We start from the raw sequence: 24,712 nt of genomic DNA on the forward strand, positions 1-24,712 counted from the left end.
TTTTTTTTTTCCTCCCAGAAAGCAACACATGACTTGTCCTGTTCAGGCTTTTTCTCCCCCTCTCCTCAATTTAGCAGACAGAAAAATGAACAGGAAGGATCATGGAGCTGAGAGAACACCCCCAGCACTGTTCTTTATCTTTCCTCAGATCAGCTGCTGTGGGAATGGGGATCAGCTGCCTGGCTGGGATCAGCACCACCTCCCCCTTGGTTCATCAAGGCCTAGAACTGCAGTGAGTGTGGGTTGTGTGTGAAGAACAGCTCTGGTCAACCCGAGTTCTTCTGAGGGAGTGACACTGATACATAAGAGAAGCTGGAAAAGCTCCACAGTGGTGATCCTTCCACCATCAACTAGATGGCAGCTGAAGAGGATAAAAGGAAATCACTTTTAAATAGCAAACAAGCATAACCCAGTCCTACTGGGGGTCCCAGGTCCAGGGAAGCAGCAGGACTCTGCTCTGTGTTTAATTAGTGCTGCCCTGCACTAAACAGAAAATAAAAGCTTGGGGGGTGTGGTGGTTTCTGTGTCCAGTACTCAAGTTATTTTTATAGCAAAGAATTCACTCGGGACAAACACAAACAAGAAGCCTCATGGCAGCAGAGTCAGCAACCAAGGCATGGCCTTGTCCCCACCCAGCCATCACACCCAGGATCCCCCACAGCACAGCAGAGAAAAATCACACCATGCTATAAAACTCAACACTTCAGTGCAAGAGGTTTCCAAGTACCAGCAGTGCAGTAAATCTGAAAAATAGATTTTATTTTTAACCAGTGGTATTGTGACATCTTATCTGGCATAACCAATTACAGCAAAATCCATGGATAGAAACAAAATAGCAGATCTCTGCTTTTGGGTGCAGCCTCCTGCCCAGGCAGCTGGGAGCAGGGAGTTTGTGCCCCAGGGGCTCCTCAGAGGACAGACTCCAATGAACCATTCCCACTCACACACACAGACACACCCACACACACAACACCGAGAGTTTTTTTTAAAAATCTTTAGCAATATTTCCGCATGAAATCACACTGTAGCATCTACACATAAAATGGCTGATAAAAATAATCTTGCTGTAGGTTTACATAGTCTATCTACATTTTCCTTTGACTACCCAGACTGCTGGCCCAGCAGAAAAGGGAGGGTTTTTGTCTTGGTTTTGTTGGGCTGTGGAGAGTTTTATCCTGGAGCACAACAGAGCTGCTCTCTTCATCTCAGCCCAGACCTTTATTAAGAACATTTGGCCTGAAGAGATCGCTGGGAAGTAGCCTGGGAAGAATCAATGGCTTTGTCCACATCCCATCCCTTTGTGCTGCCTCTTCAAACATGGGGCAAAAAACACTACAAAAACACTCTGCCCCACAGGTAACAAGAATACAAAATACTGCAAAAGCCTTTCTCCTCACATACACGGGTACGTTGCCCACACAGGATGCCTGCAACAAATTAAAAGTCTAAAACTGTTTCCTCCAGAAGCCCTAAAATTGGGCTCCTGAGCTCCCCAGCTACAGAAGGAGCACACAAACATGCTGAGAAACCTCCCTCCTGCCAGTCTCTAACTCTGGGCACTTCACTCATGCAGAGTCCTGGAAAATACAAAATATTTGAACCATGTTTGTATTCAAACATACTCCCTTCTCATGTTTCCTCGGGCAGAGATAAACCTGCTAAGAAATAGCCAAGAAGCTCTTATGTGAGAGGATAAAAAAAAACCTTCTAGCAAATGTTAGATTTATGTATATAAATATTTGTATTTATAGATATAGACAGTGAAAGGGTGATTGTGTGTTTATGCATGCTTATTTCTTTGCTTTGGATTCCAATACTTCTAAAAAAAAAATCTTTTCAGGAAATAACTTAAGTTCTGGCACAAGATACTATAGTCGTTTCTTTACAGAACATTTTTTACACTTGATCTCACAAGAAACCTTTCAGCCCAAGCTCTTCTCTCTGCAGGGAGAAGGTCAGAACAAAGAAAAAGGTGCATGTTTCTCTGTTGTTGGACATGACATCCTTCCCTCGTTGAAGCCTCTAGGATGGCAGGTATTTCACAAGGAGCTGCAGCACAGGAGGAAGGGTGCTGTGATTTTATGGCACTGCCTGAGGTAACTCAGTAAACATTTCACTGACAATTGAACTGCCCCCAGTGCCATCCCCAAAAAGTAAGGACAAAAATCAAGCAGCTCTACATGCACATACAGCTACAACATGCAAAAACACACCACCTTGTAAGGAACAGAATACACAAACGTGTGGCTAGCAAGGATCTTCCCCAACCTCTGGCTCCTGGGAGATAATGCTGAGAAGCCTCAGAACAAGAGGAAAAGAGAAAAACACAGGAATACCCAATCCAGGGGTTGAAGTTGTTGCCTCAAAGTTACTTCCCAATTACATTGAGTTCATGCCTGGCTACCTGGGAGCCTTCACCCTCAAGAACAGTGGGTCAGATTTCCACTCCAGACTTCCTTTTCCCTCTCTCCCCATTCATTTAAGGCACAAACATATATTTACAGTTTCAAACAACATCTTTTTGTGTTCCAAGAATCAGACACTGGAAGGCCTCTACACTCTGCTGTACCAGGAAGATCTGGGTGTAAATCAGACACCTGGCATTGAACGTGGACATCTCTCAACCCCACCTTCAGTCCTGAACAAAACAGAGGACTCTCTAGGCCTATAAACCAACTTTCATTCTTTTTGAGGTTACTCAGTTGTAGGAGAATTGATAAATGGCAATGATTGCAACCAAACCTTTAACTGTCACCTTCCCCACCTCACCTCAGCAGTGCAGACTGGTGGTGCACTGTTAACTCTGGAAGAACTAAGTGCAGTCAGAACAGGTCTCCAGAGGCTTGCCCCAGGCTGTACACAGAATACAAGAGCATGCAGCATGTTTACATAGACTCAGCTTCCTTCCCTCCCCCCTCCCTCCCCAGTTCAACACACACAAAACCCCTCCACTAAGGAGAATATTGTTGTGATGAGGCACTTGAACGATAATTGGAGAGTCCCTATGAAAAGGCCTTCCCTTCACAGTGAAGTGGGATGAACAGAAGAGAGCAGTTTCTCAGGACTCCATCTCCTCTTGGTCAAGCAGGGGTGGCACAAAGCTGATTACTTCATCATAAGTCAGGCCTGGGGGAGAAGTGGGACAGAAACTTAGCAGCAGGACTATGATAACACTGCCAGATACACCTTCATGCAAGAAAACCTGCAGCAATCTCAAATGTTCTAACACTACATTAAACAAAAATAATTGTTTAATTAAGACAAAAAAAGAATGGTTACTCTGCTCTCAGAGAACAACATACACAACAAAAGATACTTCCAGAACATTGAGGAGATGTAAGTTTGAAAACAAAGATATGCTGGTGTGCTCCTAGTAGTAATTAGTTACCAGGGACTGTGTTAAATATGCACACAGCATGTGGTAGATTCACTTGGTGTAACAGGATCAACAGGATGCCCACGTTTTTATCGCTTTTTTCTGTGCCTCTAACCATGTCTGAGTTGAACCTCAGCTCATGGGATGGAGAGGAGAAGACTGAGGGGACTCATCAAGGTCTGAGAGGGGCAGCTCCAATCTCTGCTCTCTGTGACAGGGACAGGACCCAGGGAAGGGCTGGAGCTGTGTCAGGAGGGTCAGCCTGGGATATCAGGGAAAGGTTCTTCCCCCAGAGGGTGCTGGGCACTGCTCAGGCTCCCCAGGGAAGAGGCATAGCCCCAAGGCTCCCAGAGCTCCAGGAGATCTTGAACAATGCTCTCAGGGATGCACAGGGTGAGATTCTGGGGCTATGCAGGACACCTGTGCAGGGCCAGGAGTTGGATTCCATGATCCCTGTGGCTCCCTTCCAACTCAGGATACTCCACAATTCTACACTCACAAGGGAAGCTGATTGTCTCTCGCTCCCCTCCCCCAGACTCACTTTTCCATTCTTCAATCTCAAGTTCTCTGCTTTCAAAGGACTGGTCATAGGGGTCTGCCACGGGTTCATCATCGGGGTCGTGGTACTGGGCGAAGTAGGCGTGGGCCAGCGCCTCGGCGGCCGTGATGCGCTTGTCCGTGTCCAGGACCAGCATCTTCTCCAGCAAGTCCACGGCTGCAACAGCACCAGGCACAGCGGATTTCTCACATGAGCTGTCTGACTCTACTCTGAAATTGAAGCTCCTAAAAGCTCAACACAGATGAGGAACCTGAAGTCTCTCAGGACCCACCCACTGTCCACCATTTTCTTCCTCTTACACCCTTGGCCCACACATCCTTCATAAACATAACCCTGTTCTGCACTACTCCTGCAGCCAGAGCAAAGCTTTGGGAATCTCTGTGTCCCAGGACATGCTAGCTTCAGTTTCAGGAAAATGTAATAAACAGGTCTTACCCAGGGGATTGGCACCAATAAACACGTTTTCAAAGTTCATTTTTGGCATGTAAGACAAAGACTGGATGTAGTTTCTTGCCTGTGGAAACAAATGCTCTGTTGAAGTATCAGACAATATCCAGCCAGCAAGACCAAGTACTTTTCAACCATCCTGAAGCACTGGTTATTATGGTCTGTCTCCTTGCTTACTCTGACACTTACTAAGCACATCAGCATTATCCTGTCCCAGCTAAGGCACTCAAGACAGCAGAGGAAGAGCTGACATTACTTGTGGTGAAGTAAGACTGGAAAGCAGAGAGGTGCAGGAGGAGCTGAGTCCTTGGTGTCCCAGCAGGGCTGGGTGCAGCCACACAGCACACAAAGCAAAACCAACTCACAGCCATGAGTCTCACACATCTGTGGTTGAACACGCACTGTCCAAACCTCACATCTTCATTTAGTACAAAAATCTTGCAGAAGAGCAGGTAGTTAATTGCCCACCCCATGCCACATGCAAGCACTGAATTCACACGGAGTGAAGCCCTGCCCTGCAGACCCCCTTCCTCTGCTCAGATCTCACCTCGTGGCTGGGCATCCTGTTAATGAGATATGCAGGGGGCGTTCCCGTCAGACGCATGATCTGCTGAAGCTGGTTAATATCTTAAGTGCCTCGTCAAGGGCTTTGTTAAACACAGTGCAAAAACCATTTCAAACAGAAAACAGTCGCATACAAAAGCATCTCTTCTGCAAACCACAAGGCAAAAGCCATACAGGCAGGCTCCACTAATTTTTGTCGACTACCCGTGAAACGTTCAGCAATTACACGAGTGAACACTTAAAGCAATGGAGAATCACTGCTCAGCTGGTAACTGCCAGTACAGAAAGTATTTCTGGCCAGTGGAAGTAGCGTTACACTCCAACAAGGTTGTGTTCACATTTCCCAGCAGTTTTAAGCCATCAGAGTAGACGTTTCCTTTGGCTGAGGCTACTCCACTATATTTTCCCTGTGCTGTCCAGCTATACACAGCTTCAGGAAAATGAACAAAAATCAAACACTGTACCATCTGCACTGGTTACCAGCTTTTTTTTTTTTTTTTTTCTTGCTGCATAGAAAGTGTTTAAGTTTCTTGTGGTGCAAAGTGAAACTGGCTCACAACTGACACCTTCTGAACAGCTTTGAGTGCCCTTTGAGTGGGCTGGGTGACAGAAGGCATTAAATGCAAAATTAGCAAAACGTTAGCAATGCATAAAACAGAGTTAGCAGGTATCAGTGAACAGGGAAAGTAAGAGTAAGTAAAGTAATGCAGCAGAAAACCAGAATTTGTTATAGTGACACACGCAAAACCATCAAACACTTAGGAGTTTTGCTTCCCTCATACAACGGAAAAAGAGTAGAAACAGTATTTTACTGCTTGTTTTTTTTAAACAGACTTGTTTCAGACCCGGATAAAAGCAATTATTATTTTTATTGTGCAATAATGTTTAAAAAAAGACCCACTTCAACTTAGACACACAAATTAATCTTCTGCTTAATTTAGTCAACCTTCCATCTTATGTCTCTTGCTAATCCCTTGTACTTCAAATACCAGAGTAGCCTTAAGGTCAGTTCACAGGGCAACCAAATTCATCTGGGTAATTCAGCTCTAATCTCTCCAAAGGTGGAACATCCCGGGGCTTTTTACACTGGTGGGATATTCAGCAAGTGGACTAATTTATCCCAATTTGCACTGCACCTCCCTTCAGCAGGTGTTACTCAAGTTTAATCTCACATTTGTATTTACAGTCACTGTTACAAGAACATTAAGCTGCAGCACAACATAATCTTCTCACCACTTTCCACAGCTCTGATCCTCTGCTGCACCTCACAAACAGCAGTGACCTCACTGTGCATTCACCTGCTAATCCCTGGCTCTGATTTATTCACTCCACCTCCAGGAACAGGTAGAATTAAAGGCCATTTCACCCTGTCTTTGCACAAATTCACAATTCAAGGTTACTACAGCACAGCAAGTGGCTGCAAATAGAGGTCACCCTCCCAAAGTGGACTGCAGGAAGCCTTTTTGCTGCTCCCTGGTAAATAAAAGGGCCCCATACAGCAACATCCCACACAGCACAAGAGCAGAGCAGACTCTGCTGTGTGCCCTGGAACAGCTGCTACAGAAAGGCACCTAAAAGGCATTTTCTGCTACAAAACCAAAGATATGGCAGCAGCATTTCAGAAGTTAATCACACTACAGAAGGGACTCTGTGTGTTTAGAGGATAACACACCTGCTCCTATTTAGAAAGATCCCTGGGTATGCAATCTGGAGAAATAATAACTGAGACAAGCCTCAAGCTCCTAGCTGTGAAAAATACCTCCCCAATAACACCTGATGATACAATAGATCACAAAGCATAAACCCACAAACTGAGAGAAAAGTCACGAAGCAGTAAAATGAGAATATGAAAGGATGAAATCATACCATGGGCAGAGGTAAGAGGAATAAAGATCAGATACACAAAGCATAAGAACTTAAAGCCATCCAAGGAGCAAAGAATTACAAAGGAAGAAAAATAACAGAAAATAAATCCCAACACATTCTACAGATAGACTACAGGAGAACAACACACAAACTCGGGACTTCTTTAAGGGCAGATATTACAATCAAAGTGTAAACTCACAGACTCTGAGGAGATTTTCTTCAAAAGCTCAGGCCCTGGGGTTCCAACGAGTCTCAAAATGAGCTTCAACTGATCAATATCTAATGATGGACCATAAAGGAAAATGCTGGGAGAAATCAAAATGAAAAGTGCAACACATCACCCTATTAATGTTGAAAATTAATTCCTGCCAAGGCCTTGACTGAAAAGCTGTTTTAGGCAAACCATGTTCATTCTTCTTGTTTACAGCTGAATATAACTGAGCTCTGTCTGTATCAGACAGGTTAAACATCTTGTCTACAGATACCCCACATGCATTGAATTGGGCACTGCATCCTGAACTATTTGGGAGCAGAAATCTTTTGCCCCACTGGCAAAGGATGAATTTCCATGCTCCCTTCACCCCTCAGGCCCCACACCAAGCTGCAGTTAGCAGGATTAGGTTAGATTAGTGACAGCTGAAGTAAAGCAGAAGGCTGGAAAGGGTAGGCACTCATATTAAAAAGAAAATCAAGGCTTTTTGTGAACACCTTCCAAGCTCATTCAGCCACTTTTAAAGCTGGGAAGGAAATGATTGGACCCTCCTTGTACCCTGCAACATCACTTCACCATGGGCAGGATGTGCCCATGGCCAGGGCAGCTGAGCACAGGGTCCTGCCCTGGCACCCCCTGGGGACCACCAGGGCAAGGGGATCAAAGCATTGAACATCCCTCCTGCCCTCCAGATCTGCTGGAGCAGCAGGGAGAAACACAACAGGGGCTCAGGTTGAACACATCTCTGTGGAAAGAATGTTTTACCAGGAATAGAACTTCCCTCAGGCCACAGGTCAGCCTGAGCTGTCCCCTATGTTAACAAGGCCTAGGTGACAAAACACACAACTGAGGGGGGGGAAAAAGTCCATCAAAGATGCTGTTTTATGTTTAAATCTCAAGACACTAAGGAGACACAAAGTATCCTTTTTAAAACCATCAATGCATAATCTCTCTCCTTCCCTGAATTATCCTCCACAGGGATTTCAGACTGTCTGTAATGCTTATATTTGCCTTTAAAATGATACCAAAGTAGTTACATGATTTTTTTTAGACAATCTTGTTTTCTACGATCAGTGCCTTCCTGATGATTGAAGATACAGCTGCAGTTCCTTCTCAGAGTATCTTTTAATTTGTGTACTACAAGAATTTCAAAGACTGCCACCAGTTAAAAAAAAAACCCCTAGAAAACAACTCAGAGTTCCTGTAATACTGGCAAGCTCTGTATGAAGGAAATCACCAATGCTTTGCTAAAACCTTTATCTTGTGAGGTAAACTTTGGTCTAAAGTTTTATATATCAAATTAATTAAGAACCCTGGAATGAGCCCTTTCTCAGAACAGCTGAATTAATTTTTCACTTGTAAAGTTACCTGGAAAACTTCTAGCTACTCAAAACACTTAAAATCTAAGAGTAAACCCAATATGTAGCTGGATTTAGCACAGCTGAATTGTTAACTCTGAACAGTCAATGCTCAAAATCAGATCAGAATTTCCACTGCTGTAGGAGAATTAGCAAAGGGCACCCTACTAACCACAGCTGCCTCATTTAAATCAGATTTTCTTCAGAGCTATTTAAAACAGTCTTTTACTTCTTTCACTTATTCTTGTGCAAGCAGCAGTTGAAGTGCAAATTTTAGAGAGCTAAGATGCCGCAGCTCAGTTTAAATATTTAAGTAATTTAAAGGCATTTAAAAGCCTGTGCACTGGTGTGCCAACAATATTGCTGCCCTGTTTGCTAGTGGAAGGAAGATACTTCTCAGATAAACAAGAAAAAACACAGAATATGGAACTGGCACTGTCAAAACTCAACTCTGCTTCTGTTTTTAGGCCTGCCATATACAATCTGCTGAACTTCTTTAACTACAGGGCCCATCACATCCCAGAGAAATGAGCCACGAGCAATTAAAGACAGGAAAGAGATTTAGTAAATACAAAGCAGAAGAAAAAGACCACATGTCCATGGAGAAGGAAAGCACAGCATGCAAACCCCAAGTGCCATCTTCAAGGTACTCCCAAGGACTGATGAGGGATTCTAAAATTCAGAAAATAACCTGCTATCACCACCAGCAGCAAATCTCACAAGATTGTAAGAGCTTCTCCAGGCAAAGCAAAGTTCCAAGTTGTTTTAGCTGCCACCACAAGCAAGAACAAGGTGTATCAGAAGAATATGTAATTTCAGACTGGTTAGTTAACATGGAAGTTTCAAAATACTGAATAAAAGTAGTAATAAAAACACTCTCCTGAGTTTAAGGGAACACAGTCAACTTAAAACATACAGAAAAAGCTAAAGGAGTACAAGAAAAATCTAGATATTCTTATTTTTACTTTATATGATTTTGTACAAGTCAAATATTCAAACAAAGGCAACTTTCCTACTTGCAGGAATCATTCACATTACAAGAGCTGTAAAAATTTAATATATGTGTTTAACAGAAACTGATCTTGGCATCAGACAGACACAACAATACCAACAAAAAAGCCACAGCTGAGCCTCCCATGCACAGAATATGTTGAGTTGGAAGGGGCCCACAAGGATCAGAGTCCAGTGCCTGAAGGACTCTGATTTTCATCACCTCATTTTTTTGCTCTCTGACTTCTTTACCACAATCTTGATCCCCTCCTCCACCTCCTGGCAGAGATTTTATCAGTATCAGAAATCCATCTTTCATCCAAATGCTTCTATGCATAGATTACAACAGGAATAATTCAATTACCTTCCATTCAGTAGTAAATTAGAAATATTTCAGCAATCCTGCAGAGCTAAGCCCAAATTAACCACAGGGCGTTTTTCTAAGAGTATCTCAATTCTTGCTTTTAGTCAGTGATAGCTGCGTTTAGAATCTCTACAGATTCAGAAGTTTAAATTCAACATTCATTTATCAGAGGCATAAGAAGCATTGAAGATCATCAATTCAGAGTCCAACTTCATTACTTACCTGATGAAATGGACTTCCAGCTTACCTGTACTGAACAGGTGCATCCCTGGGCTGTACAAAAAAATGTGATGGACTGTAAATAACATCACAGCATTTCTGCCAAATCCTTTATGGTGAAAGGGACCAACACTTCAAACAAGAGAACCATCTGAACAGGGGGATGATCAGTCTGAGAAGCCACTACATATTCTGTCACTCTAATTTTGAAAATGTCAGGCCACACAGTCAAGAAAATTTACATCTTGTGACAAAAAAAGCAAGAACTACTTCAAATTTTCAGTTGTCAAACAGGAGCAGTTTCCAGCAACACAAGGTCACATTGGCTCCAACTGCACAGGGAATTTTCTAGAACTGCAGTGGATTTGGATTGACCACATCCTTGGCTATTGGACACAAGGCAAACATACCTTGAATTATTCATGTCAATATTAATTCCAGAGTCAGTAAGTCAGCAATTGTACAGTGACACTACAGGAGGAACAAGAGCCTCTGCAAATCTGTGGGTACAATGAAATTATTAAGAGCCCAGAACTACCTAACAGGGTCTAAACCTGGAAAACCCTTTCAACTCTCTCCTAAAATAATGCAAATATAAAGTTTTCAAAGACAGGAAGAACTGACTGTTATCTTAATTCTGCTTGTTGTCTTCAGATGTCAGAAAACTGGAGTGAAAGCTGCCAGCCTGGGTCCCCTCCTGCCCTTGGGTAAATGTTCCATTCACAAACAACACCCAAAACCAATCCTGCTCCCCTTTTAGTTAAAACCTCATGATCAAAAAGCACAATAAAGTGAGGAATCACACAGAAGGACTGGAAGAAATACAGTACTACAAAGTTTTGTCTAAGATAGGAAAGGATTGACTCTGTTTTTCTCAAATGTAAGCAACTCAGAACAGAAAGAGCATTTAATTAAAAAGCATTACTGCCATTTGCAAAAGAAATTAAGCATTTAAAGTAAATCATTACAAGCATCTGCCAGGAGACATAAATTAGTGAAGTACCTTATTATGATAAAGCAAACAAATTAGATCCTAGAAGTAAAGTTCATTTAGCATTGCAGATGTCAGTGGCTTTAATTTACAGCTAAGAACAGAGCTGGAGAAAAGATTTCTCAGACTTGGAAGAATCACCATTTTTTAATCCATAAAAATCACAAAATAAATCAAAATCATGCAGCATTTCTTACACATTGCAAATCCTATTACAAATATTTTTGTTGCAAGCATCAAGTTCTTTAAAATCTGAAGTGTCACTGTTGCTAGGGTCAAATAATGGCAACAGCTTAAAGGCTTTTGCTTTGTTTGAATGAACAATTCTTGGTATCTTAGTTTTTCTTAAAGAAAAAAAAAAAAATCTGTCCAAACCAACCTACACATGCTGAATCAACAGTTAAAAATATACCAGCTTTTATTTAATTCAGTTTCTGTCTCTGACAGGAGAGAAATACAGCAGAGATGACTACACGGTACAGTGCAACAAATTCAAAAAATTTAGAGAGAAATTGTGTGATGGAGTCAAGGAGAAAGAGAGGAGAGGAAAAAATTAAAGCACACTGAAAAGGGAGGTGACACTGTGAAAGCTTCTCCTCAGGAGGAGTTTTGGAACCCAGATGCTTTCTGAAGGTAAATTAAACAGAAATCAGCAATTCCAACACCAGCTTTCTTTTCATCAATTCCAACCATTTTGGAAAGATCTTATTCAAGGTTGATTTTTCACATCAGTACAAGTACACTGTGAAAGAAGGTTCAGAGTCTGTTTACAGTCAGGTATGGAAATGGAACCTAAACATTTCTGAGCAATTTTAACGAGAACTTTGGCACTAAAGAATCTGCAAACCCACTGCTTTCACAGCCAGGATACCTCCAGGATAAAAAGAAGAGAGGCCAGAAGAAAATCACATTTGCAAGAAACCTGAAGCATGAGAGGATTCTTGGCAGACATCCATGCAAGTGTTAGCTAGAAACTCAACTAATAAATTCAAATAAACTTAAAGGAAAGTAACAGAAACAAACAGTATGTAAATCTAGTGATGACAACAGACAATAAAGAGGAACAGATGTGCAGCAAAATCAAAAACTCACCTCCTTGTACTGTGAGTAAAAGAAGCCATTAATTTAAAACCAAACAAAAGTCCATAACTAAACCCAGAACTTATTTTATTTGTCAATTATGTGAAAATGAAGATCTAATTTCAATTTCAAAAAAGAAATAACTTTTAAAGGATACGGTCTGTTCCAGGGAACAATGTTCTTCCAGTCAACAGTTCAGCCATAATGCATCCCACTGACCAAATATCAACTGAACAAAATAAAACAGAAAACAAAACATGATGCATAAAACCCCAGTCTGAGCAGAACCATCCCATCCAACCAGTGCAAACAACTCCATCCTTAAACAGCCTCATGGCACTGAAGCAATCTGAAATACATTGCAAGCTGATACTGTTTTGTGTCATCTAAATCTATACAAATAACAGAATCCAAGATCAGGCAATTCTTCCTTCCAGACTATAACGTGACCTGCACACCAAAGATCCTGGGAGGAATCTAAACCATCAAAGAGGAAGAAACCTGTCCAAGAGGACTCTGAGGAATGGATTTGTATGTGGCCTTACATAAATGCTACCCAAACTAACACCAGCTATTGCACTGATGATACAAGACAAGCCCAGACATGTGCAATAGGGGAAAAAAAAAACCCATAAAGTACTGATGTTCTATGAAATTGGGGTAGCACATCATTTTTTGTGGTGCTCTCCTGTACAAGAACTATTCTCAGACTTTGATTTTCTTCTCTGCACCTGATCTGCAAGTATTGCTGGAGAGAAGACACTGGAAACTGTGAGGAAGATAGATCTGTGAAGAAGTGGCTAACAGGAGAGGAAAGGATGGGAGATTTATCCACTTTTTATCATTTCTTCACACTACAGCTCCAGACATTCTCCTCAACCAGACACATTGCAGTCACTTATTTTAAAAATCACTCTGCTAGGAAAAGCCAGGGATAAGTGCTGACAGTATTTTGCTGATTGCAGTTTCAAAGGTTCAAATTTAAAGAAGCCTGGTGAATGCTATCACAATGATTCTTAACGTCTACCTGTGGTTCAAACATCAACTCCGAAGCACAACTACCAAGAGTGGCAACTTATGCAACCAAATGAAGGGGGAGCATTTGCAAGGACAGTCTCTCTTTTTTATTTTTTTTCTTTCTCAATTCAGAAACTTGACAAAACAGAGAATTCTTGTGCTGGCTAAAGGCATTACCTGTCTGGTTGTAGTGCATCCAGTTCAGCATGATCTCAGGAGCCCTGTACCACCGGGTGGCCACGTACCCCGTCATCTCATCGTCCGTGTGCCGGGCCAGCCCGAAATCCAGGATCTGCAAACACAAAACACCAACCACTGCAGGGCAACGCTGCAAAATACCCTGCACAAACAACCAGGCAATCACTGCACTGGGGACAGGAGTGGTGGGAGAGCTGCAAAAACAGATTATGAAACCAAATTTCACAACCTGTGAAAAGACACTAGGCTAGAACAGCGTAGGACTCGACAACCAGAATTCTGTCTGGGGTATCTTGTCTCCAAAACAAGTAAACACAAACTAAAGCTGTTAACTCTGCACTTTCATGATGATTCACTAAAAACACAGGACCAGATTAAAAAACCACATCCTTTCAACTCTACAGCTGAGAAGCACATTATTATTACTTTTCTACGAAAGTATTTTCAAAAGGAATTGTTTTGACACTTAAGTTGCAAGGGACATCCACATGGCACTCACTCAAATCTCAGTCAAACAAATCAGATTTTTAAATTACATTACCTTTAGCTCACAGTCTTCATTAACAGCTAGGTTACTAGGTTTTAAATCCTAAAAAAATAAACATCAGCATTAATAGTGGAATATGTGTTGCTTCCAAAGTAGATAAAACTGTAAATGGAGATAAAAATATAGGTTCTAACTGAGTGCAAATACTAACTTTGGATAAATTATTTTATCACAGAGTCAGAAATCTCTCCTGTGGTTCTCAGAGGTGTCACATATAACCAAAAATGCATAAAGGTGCTGCATATTTATAATTAATAGAAAAGCTAATTCACAAAGGAAAATTATGGATCTTGACAACCACTTCCCCTGTTCAATCTTTTTACTACTTAACCAAAATAATTCTCAGAAAATTTTCTCTTGGTGCTACATTGTAAAAGTCTGTGCTTCATTTTTAAAAGATATTGTTTCACTACAAAAAACAATCTTAGAATGAATACTCACCCTGTGTATTATGTCAGCTGAATGGATGTACTGTAAAATAAGATGACAAAATTTATGTAACAGACCAAGCAGCCACCTCCTCATCTCTTCCCTAGAAAATACTGCCCTACCCCAGCCCAGCCCACACAATTCAGATGCTCCAGTCTGTCTGCAGAAGGAACCAGCAGCAATGTGTCTGTGGGTTCCACCAGGTGGGTGTTCCAGTTTCCCTCTCCTCAGGAACACCCAGGAGTGCTGCCACACCAGTGGAACAACACAAGTAAACAAAACTGAAGAAATGGAAAATTCACAGCCACAGCAGACCAGAGGGCATCAGAGTTCATCATTTTGCTGACTCTGCCCATAGGAACAGATAAAAATTTCAGGTAACCTTACTGATGCAGAGCTCCAGAGAGGCAGAAGTGAAAGAACAACAATAAAATGTTATTCTACAATACTTTAGGGAAGTTACAGAAGCTCCTCTATGCACTGATCTGAATCTCTGAGGATGTAACACTCACCAGGAACTGCCACCCCTCACTGTGAGCTGTCCCCATTCAGGGGGGACAGGGACACTCACCTTCAGGCCCCGAAGGATCTGGTAAATGAGGAACTGCACGTGGTCATCAGTGAGCTTCTGGCATTTCACAATGTTGTTCAGGTCTGCTCCCATGAGATGTGTCACCAAGTATCTGTGAACAAAAGCAAACACGTGGGGCTATGAAGCAATCTCTTGAATAGGATTAGGATAAAAATTCCCTATAAATCTCCAGTAGCAGAGCTGACTGTCCCAAAGCACGTTGTTCAATGAAACACAGATCGTGACACTTTAAATAATGCAGCAAATGAGTCCAGTGATCCCAACAGCACTGGGCAGAAAACCACAGCAAGTGAACAATTCTGACAAGTCCAAAAGCTTAGGATATACTATAACTTTGTGCTGGAATTCAGGATTATTTGTGAGGGATGGCAGACAAAGAGACAAATATTTCTGTCATAACCTGGGAGGCACAAAGACAGTTTGTTGCAATCTTCAGAGAAGTTACCTACACATCATTGAATTCTTCTAGTGATTTGGCAGGGGTGAACACGTCCAACAAGCCAATCACCTAAAAAGAAAACAACAAAGAGAAAAGCTGTGAAATATATTTATAGGATAGCATGATACAGTTACTAAGATCCTTTGTGGTACTGAAGTATTTATTCCAGTAGATGTTTCATTTCCATCTGTTCAGTGTTGTGTTTTATGCAAGCTAAAGAGGCCTCCTGGAACTTGAAAACCTGATGCAGACACACGTGAGAGCTCTGCAGCTCCATTTACTTGCTCTAATCATCATGAACTAGATAGAGGATATAAAAAAAACACCTTATGTCCAAGCCCCTCAAACCATCACACCTTCCACATTTGTTGGTATGTTCTGTGCCACATAAAACCAATTTTTTTTTTTCTAAATTGTGATCTGAATAGTCAAAGACAGTAGCACTAATATGTCTGTCTGAACCAGCTCTGATCATCTCTGCACCTGCAGGATTTTTAAATCACAACTAAGATGAACTTCCCACAGATAAATGAAGGTATGATGAACTGATTACATACATATATCTGTAAAAATTACTTAACTTCCTTTTATTCCTTACACTTAAAGATACATAGGCTCTGTGTAATGCCAATCAAAAAATATTAATGAATCTCAGGCAGTTGTAGCCACAAACTAATTTTCATTGCTTAACCTTATTAGCTTTTTTTCTGTGTGTCAATACATAAATCAAAGCTTTCCTGTTTGAAGAATATCTCAGGTATGAGAAAAGGTCTAGAAAGAAACTGCTGAGTACTTCTGGGGTTTTTTACAAGGGCATGTCATGATAGAACAAGGGGTAATGGCTTTCCACTGAAAAAGGGCAGATTTACAACAGGTATTAGGAAGAAATTCTCCCCTGTAAGGGTGGGGAGGGCCTGGAATGGATTCCCAGAGAACTGTGGCTGCCCCACCCCTGGAAGTGTCCAAGGCCAGGCTGGATGGGACTGGAAGCAACCTGGGCCAGTGGAAGGCATCCCTGCCATGGCAAGGGGTACAACTGGATTATCTTAAGGACCTTTCCAACCCACAGCATTTGATATTTCTGTGGATATTAAGCAGGATCAGAAGTTACCTCTACTGCTGAGACAATGGTATCACACAGGAAGAATTACTGACACTAATACACACATGCAACACGAGTTCCAGGGATGTGAGCCACACTACAAACATCAAGATGATTTATGGGCTACCAGCTGCTGACTGCAGTGGTCAGAAACCACACCACCATTCCTGCCACAGCACAAGCTCTGAACAGACCAACCAAAGAGATCCTCACAATCAGACTCTGCCTGCTTGGCTTTTTGTGCTGGGTAAACCATCCTGGCTTTGCTCAGCTCATGTCCAAAGAGTATTTTTCCTTCTGCCAAGCCAGAGTTTGTTGGGACAAAAGAAATCAAGAGCCTTCCCTTTTTCTTGATGTTCTGACAACATTACCAAGAGCTGAGAGAATTTTTTCTCTACTGCACACAGAATTTGCTCCAAACACCACGCAGTATAAATATGTTGGCATGTAAATGTCACACACAGAGTTGTCTGACCAGTATCCTGTCTTCTATACCAAATGGAAGCTTTATCAAAAAGTAGTTCAATATAACATTTGCCACATTCTGGTTTGTTTCCTTGTTGGTGATTTAAGTGGATGGCTCATATCAACAACCATCTAATTTCTACCTCTTCATCACCACCCCTTTTTTCCTCCCTATTTTACCCACAGGAATCTAATGAATGTCTGCTTCATAACTTTCTGACACAGGCAAGCCAAAAAAGAAATTACTAAAAAAAAATCCTTCAGTAGACAAACAGAAAACAAACTTGGGATTTTCCTTCTTTAAATAAATTCTTAACATAACAAAAACTGCAGTTCACTACAAGTAACCAGGAGAATATAAGTGACACCACCTGTTTCCCAAATTTGTTAAATACTAATTTTGAGATTATTCTAGAAAATATTAAGATATTTTTAATACAAAATTGGTTATTGTGGGGGGGTTTGGGGGTTGGTTTTGTTACTCTGAATGATATTCTACAGCTCTAATATCACAGACTGTGGCAAGATTTGCATTTACATTAGGGAAAAAAAAGGGTTTTGCACCAGGATATTTCAAAATGCACCAAGGTATTTCAAAGCAAACCTGATGGATGCTTAGTCCAAGTTCAGAAAAGCATTTCACACCTGTCCCTGCACTCACATTTTCATGTTTCATGTGCTTGAGCAGCCGCAGCTCCCGGTAGGTTCTCTTGGCGTGGATGATGGACTGGAAGGGCCGGGACAGTTTCTTCACCGCCACTCGCAAACCAGTCTTGGTGTCAAAGGCAGAACTGCAACAGAGAGCAGCCAAATCATTCTAATTAACTTTTTATTAATGCATCAAACCCACACTGATTCTAGACAGAGTTATCTAGACACTGAGTTACAGGCAATATCATTTCTCCAATGGAAATTATTTTTAGGTATTCTGGTTCATAACCTGCACGCCACCCAAAATCCCCACATTTTTACACAACTGTTGGTTTCTGCAGAAAATGTTTAAAAGATGAGCCTTGTCCACACAGTAAAGAGAAATCTTGTAGAAGGAAAGATAAATGTTTGCTGCCTGAAGTGCTCTTAAACATAATTATGCACTAAAACTCTGGAGAGAAGAGTACTTGTAAATACTATCACTATTCCTAAACATACTTTTAAACATCACACTTGATCACAAAATGCTATGCTCAAAATACCACTTTCATGGTTTAAATCTACACAAAAATCCAAGAGTTGTGCCTAATAAAATCAGTTATGACTGTTGTTAATCATAACTGAAGCTGAAATTAAATTTCTTTGGTAAATCCCATCCAATCACCAGGAGTTCTGTTATACAAAAGAGCTCGTGAATAAATGATACAAAGCTGTACATTACCAAACCTTGTCCATTTAGCACAAACTTTGTACATACAAATAGTATTTTTTCTTAAGAGTCCATGAGGATTTATTTAATCCTACTCAGTAAGTATATATATATATATATATATATATATATATGCACACTTATATAGAGTACAGTAAAATTATATTTTAAGTAATTCCTTATGCAACTTATAAAGTTCTGGTCTGCCCAAAAGGAAGGAGGAGGAAAAAAAAAGAGGATGTGAAATCAACACTTGACTCAAAACAAAATATATGGGGAAAGTATGGAATGTAAAGAGGCATGCAAGGACAACACTGGCTGATTTTCCTGCTGTATTTATGATTCAGGTGAACTCCTGATTCCATTTAAAAGTGAGTATGAACTAGTTCTTGATAAACATCAAGCAAAAAGGAATGTTACATATTTATAAAGTGTGAAATATAAAGCTTAACTAACAAAGCTCAAAACCAATCACAAGAGCAGTCCTAAAATAAACCCACAATTGCATATGCAAACCACAACACCCACCCCACCAAACGAGCTATTTGAAATAAATGCAGCTGTCATTTACTTTTAAAGCAACCACCAAGGATTAACCTGCAAAAAGGCTCCTTATCTCAAATTTGCCCAGTTTCTAAGGAATTTGCTAAGTGAAGTTTATGAGAAATAAAAAACACAACAGCAGCACCTTTCTGTGAGCAGTGACCCTTCCCCCAGGGAATGGAAAAAACCTTCTGTGCACAGTGGAAGAAGAGCATCTCCCTTTCTAAAAAGGGCATCCACACAGTGGAAAGAGCTCTGGAAAACACACGGGAGGACACCAGGTCACAGGAGCAGCGACCTGCCAGAGCTGAGTTACTCAAGCTGGATCACACAGCTTCAAAAAATATCCATTAGCAATTACTTCCACATGCAATTTATCCTTTACACCTCAGCCTGGCAGACAAAAGGAGCCATCAAGGACTCGTTTTTTAATGTTGATTTCAAATTTTCAAGTTTTCACACATCACTAGAGGAAAAAAAAAAAATCAATATTTAAGCAACACTTCATGAAATTTAGAATTCAAATTTTTTTTCAGCCTCAGGTAAAATTCACCATTTTGCAATACATAAATGTCCCCAGTTCAGCCTAGAATTACACGCCAGCATTTTACTGATACATAAGGTGTTGTCTAGGACTTAGAGCAAAAATAAGAGTTGTCATCATAATTCAGCACATGTTGTTATAAATTAGTCATGGATCTTCACCAGTTTCCAAACATTTCAGGTGCAAAATGCAGCAAACACCAGCAACTCTTTCATCTTGCGAAGAAGAGGATCCCCTGCATCTCAAACCTCCACAGCTTCAAAGTCAAATTTATCTTCTGGTTTTGAAGGTTTTGAGATTTCAGAGCCACCAGACATAAGATAAGCTATTTCAGGCTTCAGATCAAATTCAATTTCACTTTTTTCTTTTTAAATTACATTTTTTCGTGGTCACATCAAGTCACTGTGTTATTGTAGTAGCTGTACAACCTCCGAGGGAACTGCAGACACAATGCACAACCCCAGGAAAAGAAAATTCTATCCAACTCCACATTCACAATCTAGACTTCCAAGTCAGAACACAAAGTCTGGTCATATTTGAGGCCCAAAGACTATTTCCCCAGAGATAAAATCATGCTGAGTAATTTTCTGCCAATTCTGATAACTGGCTAATGGCTCCTGCAGAGCTACAGAACAGCTGTCAGCTGGAGAACATTTTAAAGAACACTAAGCTGCCTTTCATCACAGACTTAAAACAGCTGCATTACACTGATCATATTTCAGCTAAAGAAGCCCAATTAGGAAAAAAATTGCACGATCCACAGTTTTAAATCCCTCTTTAAACGAGATCAGCACGAATTTAGAATTTATCACCCTTTTTTTCACCTCTTACATAGAACTGTGCTATGGCAAATGACCTGCATCCACCTCACCCTAAGCGAGCTAAAATTACCATTCTGATCTAACCTGAATTGCATCCAGAACACAGGAGGTAGAAGAAAACAATTATTTTAGAGAACCTATCCACTGATAGTAACATTTGAAGCAGTCTGAGGAACTAAAGTATGCATAAAGTTAGGTATGGGCGTAATTTATTTAAATATTAGATAACCAGAATGTTAATTTTTGTGCAAAGGCTGTTTAGCTAAATATATGCTGCTCATTGCTAGTGCCTCTGCAAATACCCAAGCTAACTAAATCTCCTTACTGCTACCTCTGAAGTTAATTTATGGACTCCTAATCAGACAGAAAAACACAGTTTATTACTGACTGCAGTCACTTCTGTACCTGCACTTCAGTCATCACCCTCCCAACACACTATAAAAGTTGCAAATATCGTTCTCCTGTGCTAGATTAGCTCCTGCTGCTAAGAAAGCTGCAATAAAAACCTCCCTATAGGATAGATGTGCTCTCATTGATTTATTTCCCTTCTTAATATACCAAGTTTTCCTACAGTCCAAACTCCTCTCCAGCACTTTCAGAGCTCTGCTCACAGCTTTTCTGTGCCTGCCCTTCTCCTACTCAACTCCCCCTTCCTTCCTCACACATCTTCTGCCAATCCTTCCTGTGTGCCTGCTTCATCCCACTCACTTTTACAGTTCTGTTCCTATCACTCCTCACAGATCTACCACACCTAGCTGGAGGAGCAGGCACCTGTCTCTCCGAGCACACACAGGATTCGGAGGCATTTGCACGCTTTGAGAAGGGGTTAGAAAAAAATATATATTTCTACAAAGGTGATATTTTGGTTATTAGGCTATTTCATTTCCTCTGGAGCCTAATGCTTTAAAATTTCTTAGATCTGTAAGGCTTCTCTGGGAATTCTCAGTATCCAAGAAATTCAGACTCAGTGTTAGTGCAACTGTGGGTTGAAATGGGAAGAAATCACAGGTTCTGGAGGGTTATATCATCTTACTGTCTACCAAAAAAACCCCCTAAAAAAACCCAAAAAACAACCAACCAACCCACCCTAAAAAAAAAATCTTATGCAAGGTTTTAAGGAAGAGAATCTTGGCTGTTCAATCCTTTAATTAAGGCAAACACAGATAGCTTGCAAAGCAATTAAACCAAGACTCTTGTTTTACAAAGCCATCAATACAACAAAGAACAGCTGCTAAATATGTAACGACTAAGTAAACTAAGAGTACACTAAATGTACTTCACAGCCTTTTAGAAATTGATGGCAAAAACTGTGAAAACACCATTTTGCTTAGCTCAGAGCTGGCTGAACTGATGCCAGGAGTCGAGACTTCCCTCCAGCACACGCAAGAAATGAAGCAATTCTCCAACTAAAGTGTGAGTCACCAATCAATCCCATCTCTGTTCGGCAACTTCCCACTGCAACATGTTGTATTGTCCAGGCCCCTCTCCCTCCTTACGTGAAATATTACAAAATGCAACTATCAGGAACTCTTTTTTTCCCCTCCAATGCAGACCTGGTTACAAAAACATGCAAAAGACTGTGTTGTATAAATGCACAAAACGTTGCACAAATGAATGAAACAGCATTTCATACAACAGATGCCACAGCAATTGTGATTTAGGAAGAATCAGTCTGAAGATGCGTGTGGATTTTTGGAACCGAATTCCTATTTGTATCTCCAACATTTGCAGTTTTTTAAAAATGGATCTTGGAAAATACTTGAGCTGAAAAATACCTGAAAAAAAATCATTTGAACCTCATTATTCCAACACTGCACATTCAGAAAAGGCTGCAATATTTGCTCTCACTCCAGGCACTTGTCTCAGGCTGCCTCTCCCTCCATCCGGTGACTCCTCAATAGTCAGGTCTGTGTATTAGGCAGTTCCAAGCCACGCTCACAGCACATTCAAAGCAGCCTACAACAGCTCCATAGTCTAAGTGACTCATCTGGCAGCTTAATGATTTCTTTTTTATTCATTTTCCCCTCCACTTTCTGGAGATTCCTCATTTTTAAATGGCTCATTTGGACAACTTAAACAACAGAGCATTTGATGACATTTGAATGTATTAATGCAGTGAACATACATAAAAATGTATTTACCATTTTAGGGATTGTTAAAACACCACTATATACTATCCCAAATGAAACTAGGTAGCTTTTTACTGGAGAGAAAAAAAAAAAATCCAAAGGGACAGAGAGCAGAACAAGTCCTTGCAGGAATACCTTAAATAATACATATCACCACTTGTAGCTTAATAAACTTCCATAAATATGCAAACGTTTTTGGTTTTTTCTTATTTTTTCAATTCTGACATACTTTCCATATCACTATATCTTTTCTGAAAACTATTTTTAGAAGAACATACAGGAAGCCATTAACATGGACTGCAAAAAGACTCTGTGCCACATCTCTGAAATTGCTTCCAATACAAAATCGTTTCACTTGGTCTGAACAAAGTTGCACAATCTTTGAAAGTTTTGACACAGCAAAACAGGAAATTCATGATGCAAACTCTCTAGTTATTGGTTGAAAACAAACTTTGCAAGTGTTACATGCACAGTGGAGATTGCAGGGAGGAGGAAAAGAAAATAGGAGTGGGATATACGATGTAGGAGCAACCTTAAAATACAAAGGACAAGGCACCGAGCAAATTAACTTCCCATTAGATTTCAGGAGTTGCATAACTCTGTGACACTTACAGGGGTATTTATCAGCTGTGTCAACAAGATCCTTCTTTCACCAGAAGAAACCTGTCTATTCCCTTCCAATCAAAACCATTCTGTAATTATATTTAAAAAAAAAAAGAAAGGAAAACCAACAAAAGCACACCTCAGCAAGTATACTGGTTATTCTTGCTGCAAAATTGACCTGCCTGCTGTACTTTTATGAAATGCAAGCCTCTGCACACTTCAATCACAGCATTTTAAAAAATGCACGCTATTTAAGCTCAGCTTACCAACAGTTTTATAACAGGTTAAGAACAGCTGAGTATTTCATTAAAACTGTAGCACATGCAAAGCAATTTATTTTCTTTAACAGCAGAACGCAGCGTGTATCCCTCCTTATAATAAAATCGATATCCATAATGTAAATTTGCATACTCTACCTTAATAAAAACATATGCACGCCTGCTCGAACACAGCAGCAAAGCAGCTTTGTAATTATGCACCCGCGTTTCAAAATTCTGCTCACACTTTGACAGAAGCAAAGAACACAAAATAAAAACCAGAATGCTCATGTGGAAGAAGCAAAAGAGGCAGCAATCTGTGAACTCTTTACTAAATGACTGCTGAAGACTCCAGGCAAACTGATTCAAATAGTACCTTGTCTTTAAGCAGAAGCAAAGTATGCAGCTCCATTTATGTGTAATGATCCACCGCACTTCAGCAGAGAAGCTACAAATTAAGGACGTATTGTACCTCACACACGTAGCCTCGGTTTGTTCCTATTAGCTAAGCATTGAAAATTATCTCTTCAACCTCCCTGTGTTTCTGCAGGTCTCACATCAGGACTTTAGTCTCCCGGGGAGCACATACTGCAGTAATTCTACAGCAATAAAACCAGCCTTCCTGTGTTCATCTATTATTGGCAGGAAAACATCGGTGCTTGTAAATCCACTACAGCAAGTCAGGGATACAAAAGCGGCCCTCACAGCATTCTCTCTACTTCTTCCCTATCAACAAGTTCCAGATAAAAATACAATTCCCTCAAATATAATCTATCCTTGGGGTCCAGAAAGAATCTGGGACAAGAGCTGCCAAGCCCTCAGCTCTGCAAAACCAGCTATGGGGGAGCTTAGCAGACTCCATCCCTTTGCACTCCCCACCTACCGACTGCAAAGAAATCACACTGAAATATGTCCCTATGAGATCATTCGGGGCGGTGGGGGGAGAAGGCCGGGAACGACACATTATTATCTTCCCCTGCAAAAATGTTTCAGAGCCACCTGCCATGTGGTGCAATCCCCGACGCATTCCAGAGACGAGACTGCGGCTTCCCGGCAGCAGCACCGCGCGGAAACCCGGGCAAGAAAAAAAAAATGTCTCTCTTGCAGGAGGTTGGTGAAAAGCTGGGGGATAAAAACACCCGGGGGGGACAGACAAACCCCGCTCACACCCTGCACGGATCTCGCAGCGGGTCCCTGCAGGGCAGAGGGGCCGCGGGCCGGGGCGGCGACCTAACGCGACCTCCCCCGCACAGCCCCGTCCCCTCCCGGCACTCACCAGACGGAGCCGTAGGCCCCGGAGCCGACCGGGGAGAGGTTCTGGTAGCGCTCGGGCACCTCCCACACCGTCTTGTTCAGCTCCTGCCGGTAGAACTTGGGCCGCTCCTGAGACATCTCGGTTGCGGAGCCCGCCCCGCCCGGCCCGGCGGGAGGGGGAGGCTCTGCCCGCGGCTGCAACAGCACCGCCGCCGCCACTACCTCCTTCTCCTCCTCCTGCAGCAGCAGCAGGAGCAGCGACTTCTTCCTTCCTTCCTTCTTTCGCTCCCTCCCCTCAGCGCTCCGGGCGGGGGCAGCCCCCCAGCAGCGACGCCCCCGCAGCCGCCGCCGGCCCCTCACGCTCCGCCCCGCGGCTTCCCCTCCTCC

The 24,712-nt window shown here is 41.6% G+C and overlaps 1 protein-coding gene across 2 annotated transcripts; it reads right to left on the bottom strand.

The window, feature by feature from the left end:
* Positions 1-733: 733 nt before the first annotated feature.
* Positions 734-24,712, bottom strand: MAPK14 (mitogen-activated protein kinase 14). Of its 2 annotated transcripts, none has more exons than XM_083878395.1 (12): positions 24,348-24,712; positions 17,476-17,605; positions 15,258-15,316; positions 14,788-14,899; positions 14,229-14,258; positions 13,782-13,829; positions 13,220-13,334; positions 12,183-12,254; positions 4,930-5,009; positions 4,371-4,449; positions 3,918-4,091; positions 734-3,126 (listed from the first exon to the last, which is right to left on the bottom strand). In XM_083878395.1, the coding sequence occupies exons 1-12, from the start codon at positions 24,461-24,463 to the stop codon at positions 3,059-3,061; spliced, it is 1,083 nt and encodes a 360-aa protein (XP_083734521.1). In that variant the 5' UTR covers positions 24,464-24,712; the 3' UTR covers positions 734-3,058. The 2 variants fall into 2 exon arrangements, with proteins under 2 accessions (XP_083734521.1, XP_083734520.1); XM_083878394.1 differs by lacking the exon at positions 4,930-5,009 and adding an exon at positions 7,012-7,091 and having other exon boundaries at positions 24,348-24,709.

The sequence above is a fragment of the Zosterops lateralis genome (assembly GCF_965231275.1).
Source record: "Zosterops lateralis genome assembly, chromosome: 26".
Taxonomy (NCBI): Eukaryota; Metazoa; Chordata; class Aves; order Passeriformes; family Zosteropidae; genus Zosterops; species Zosterops lateralis.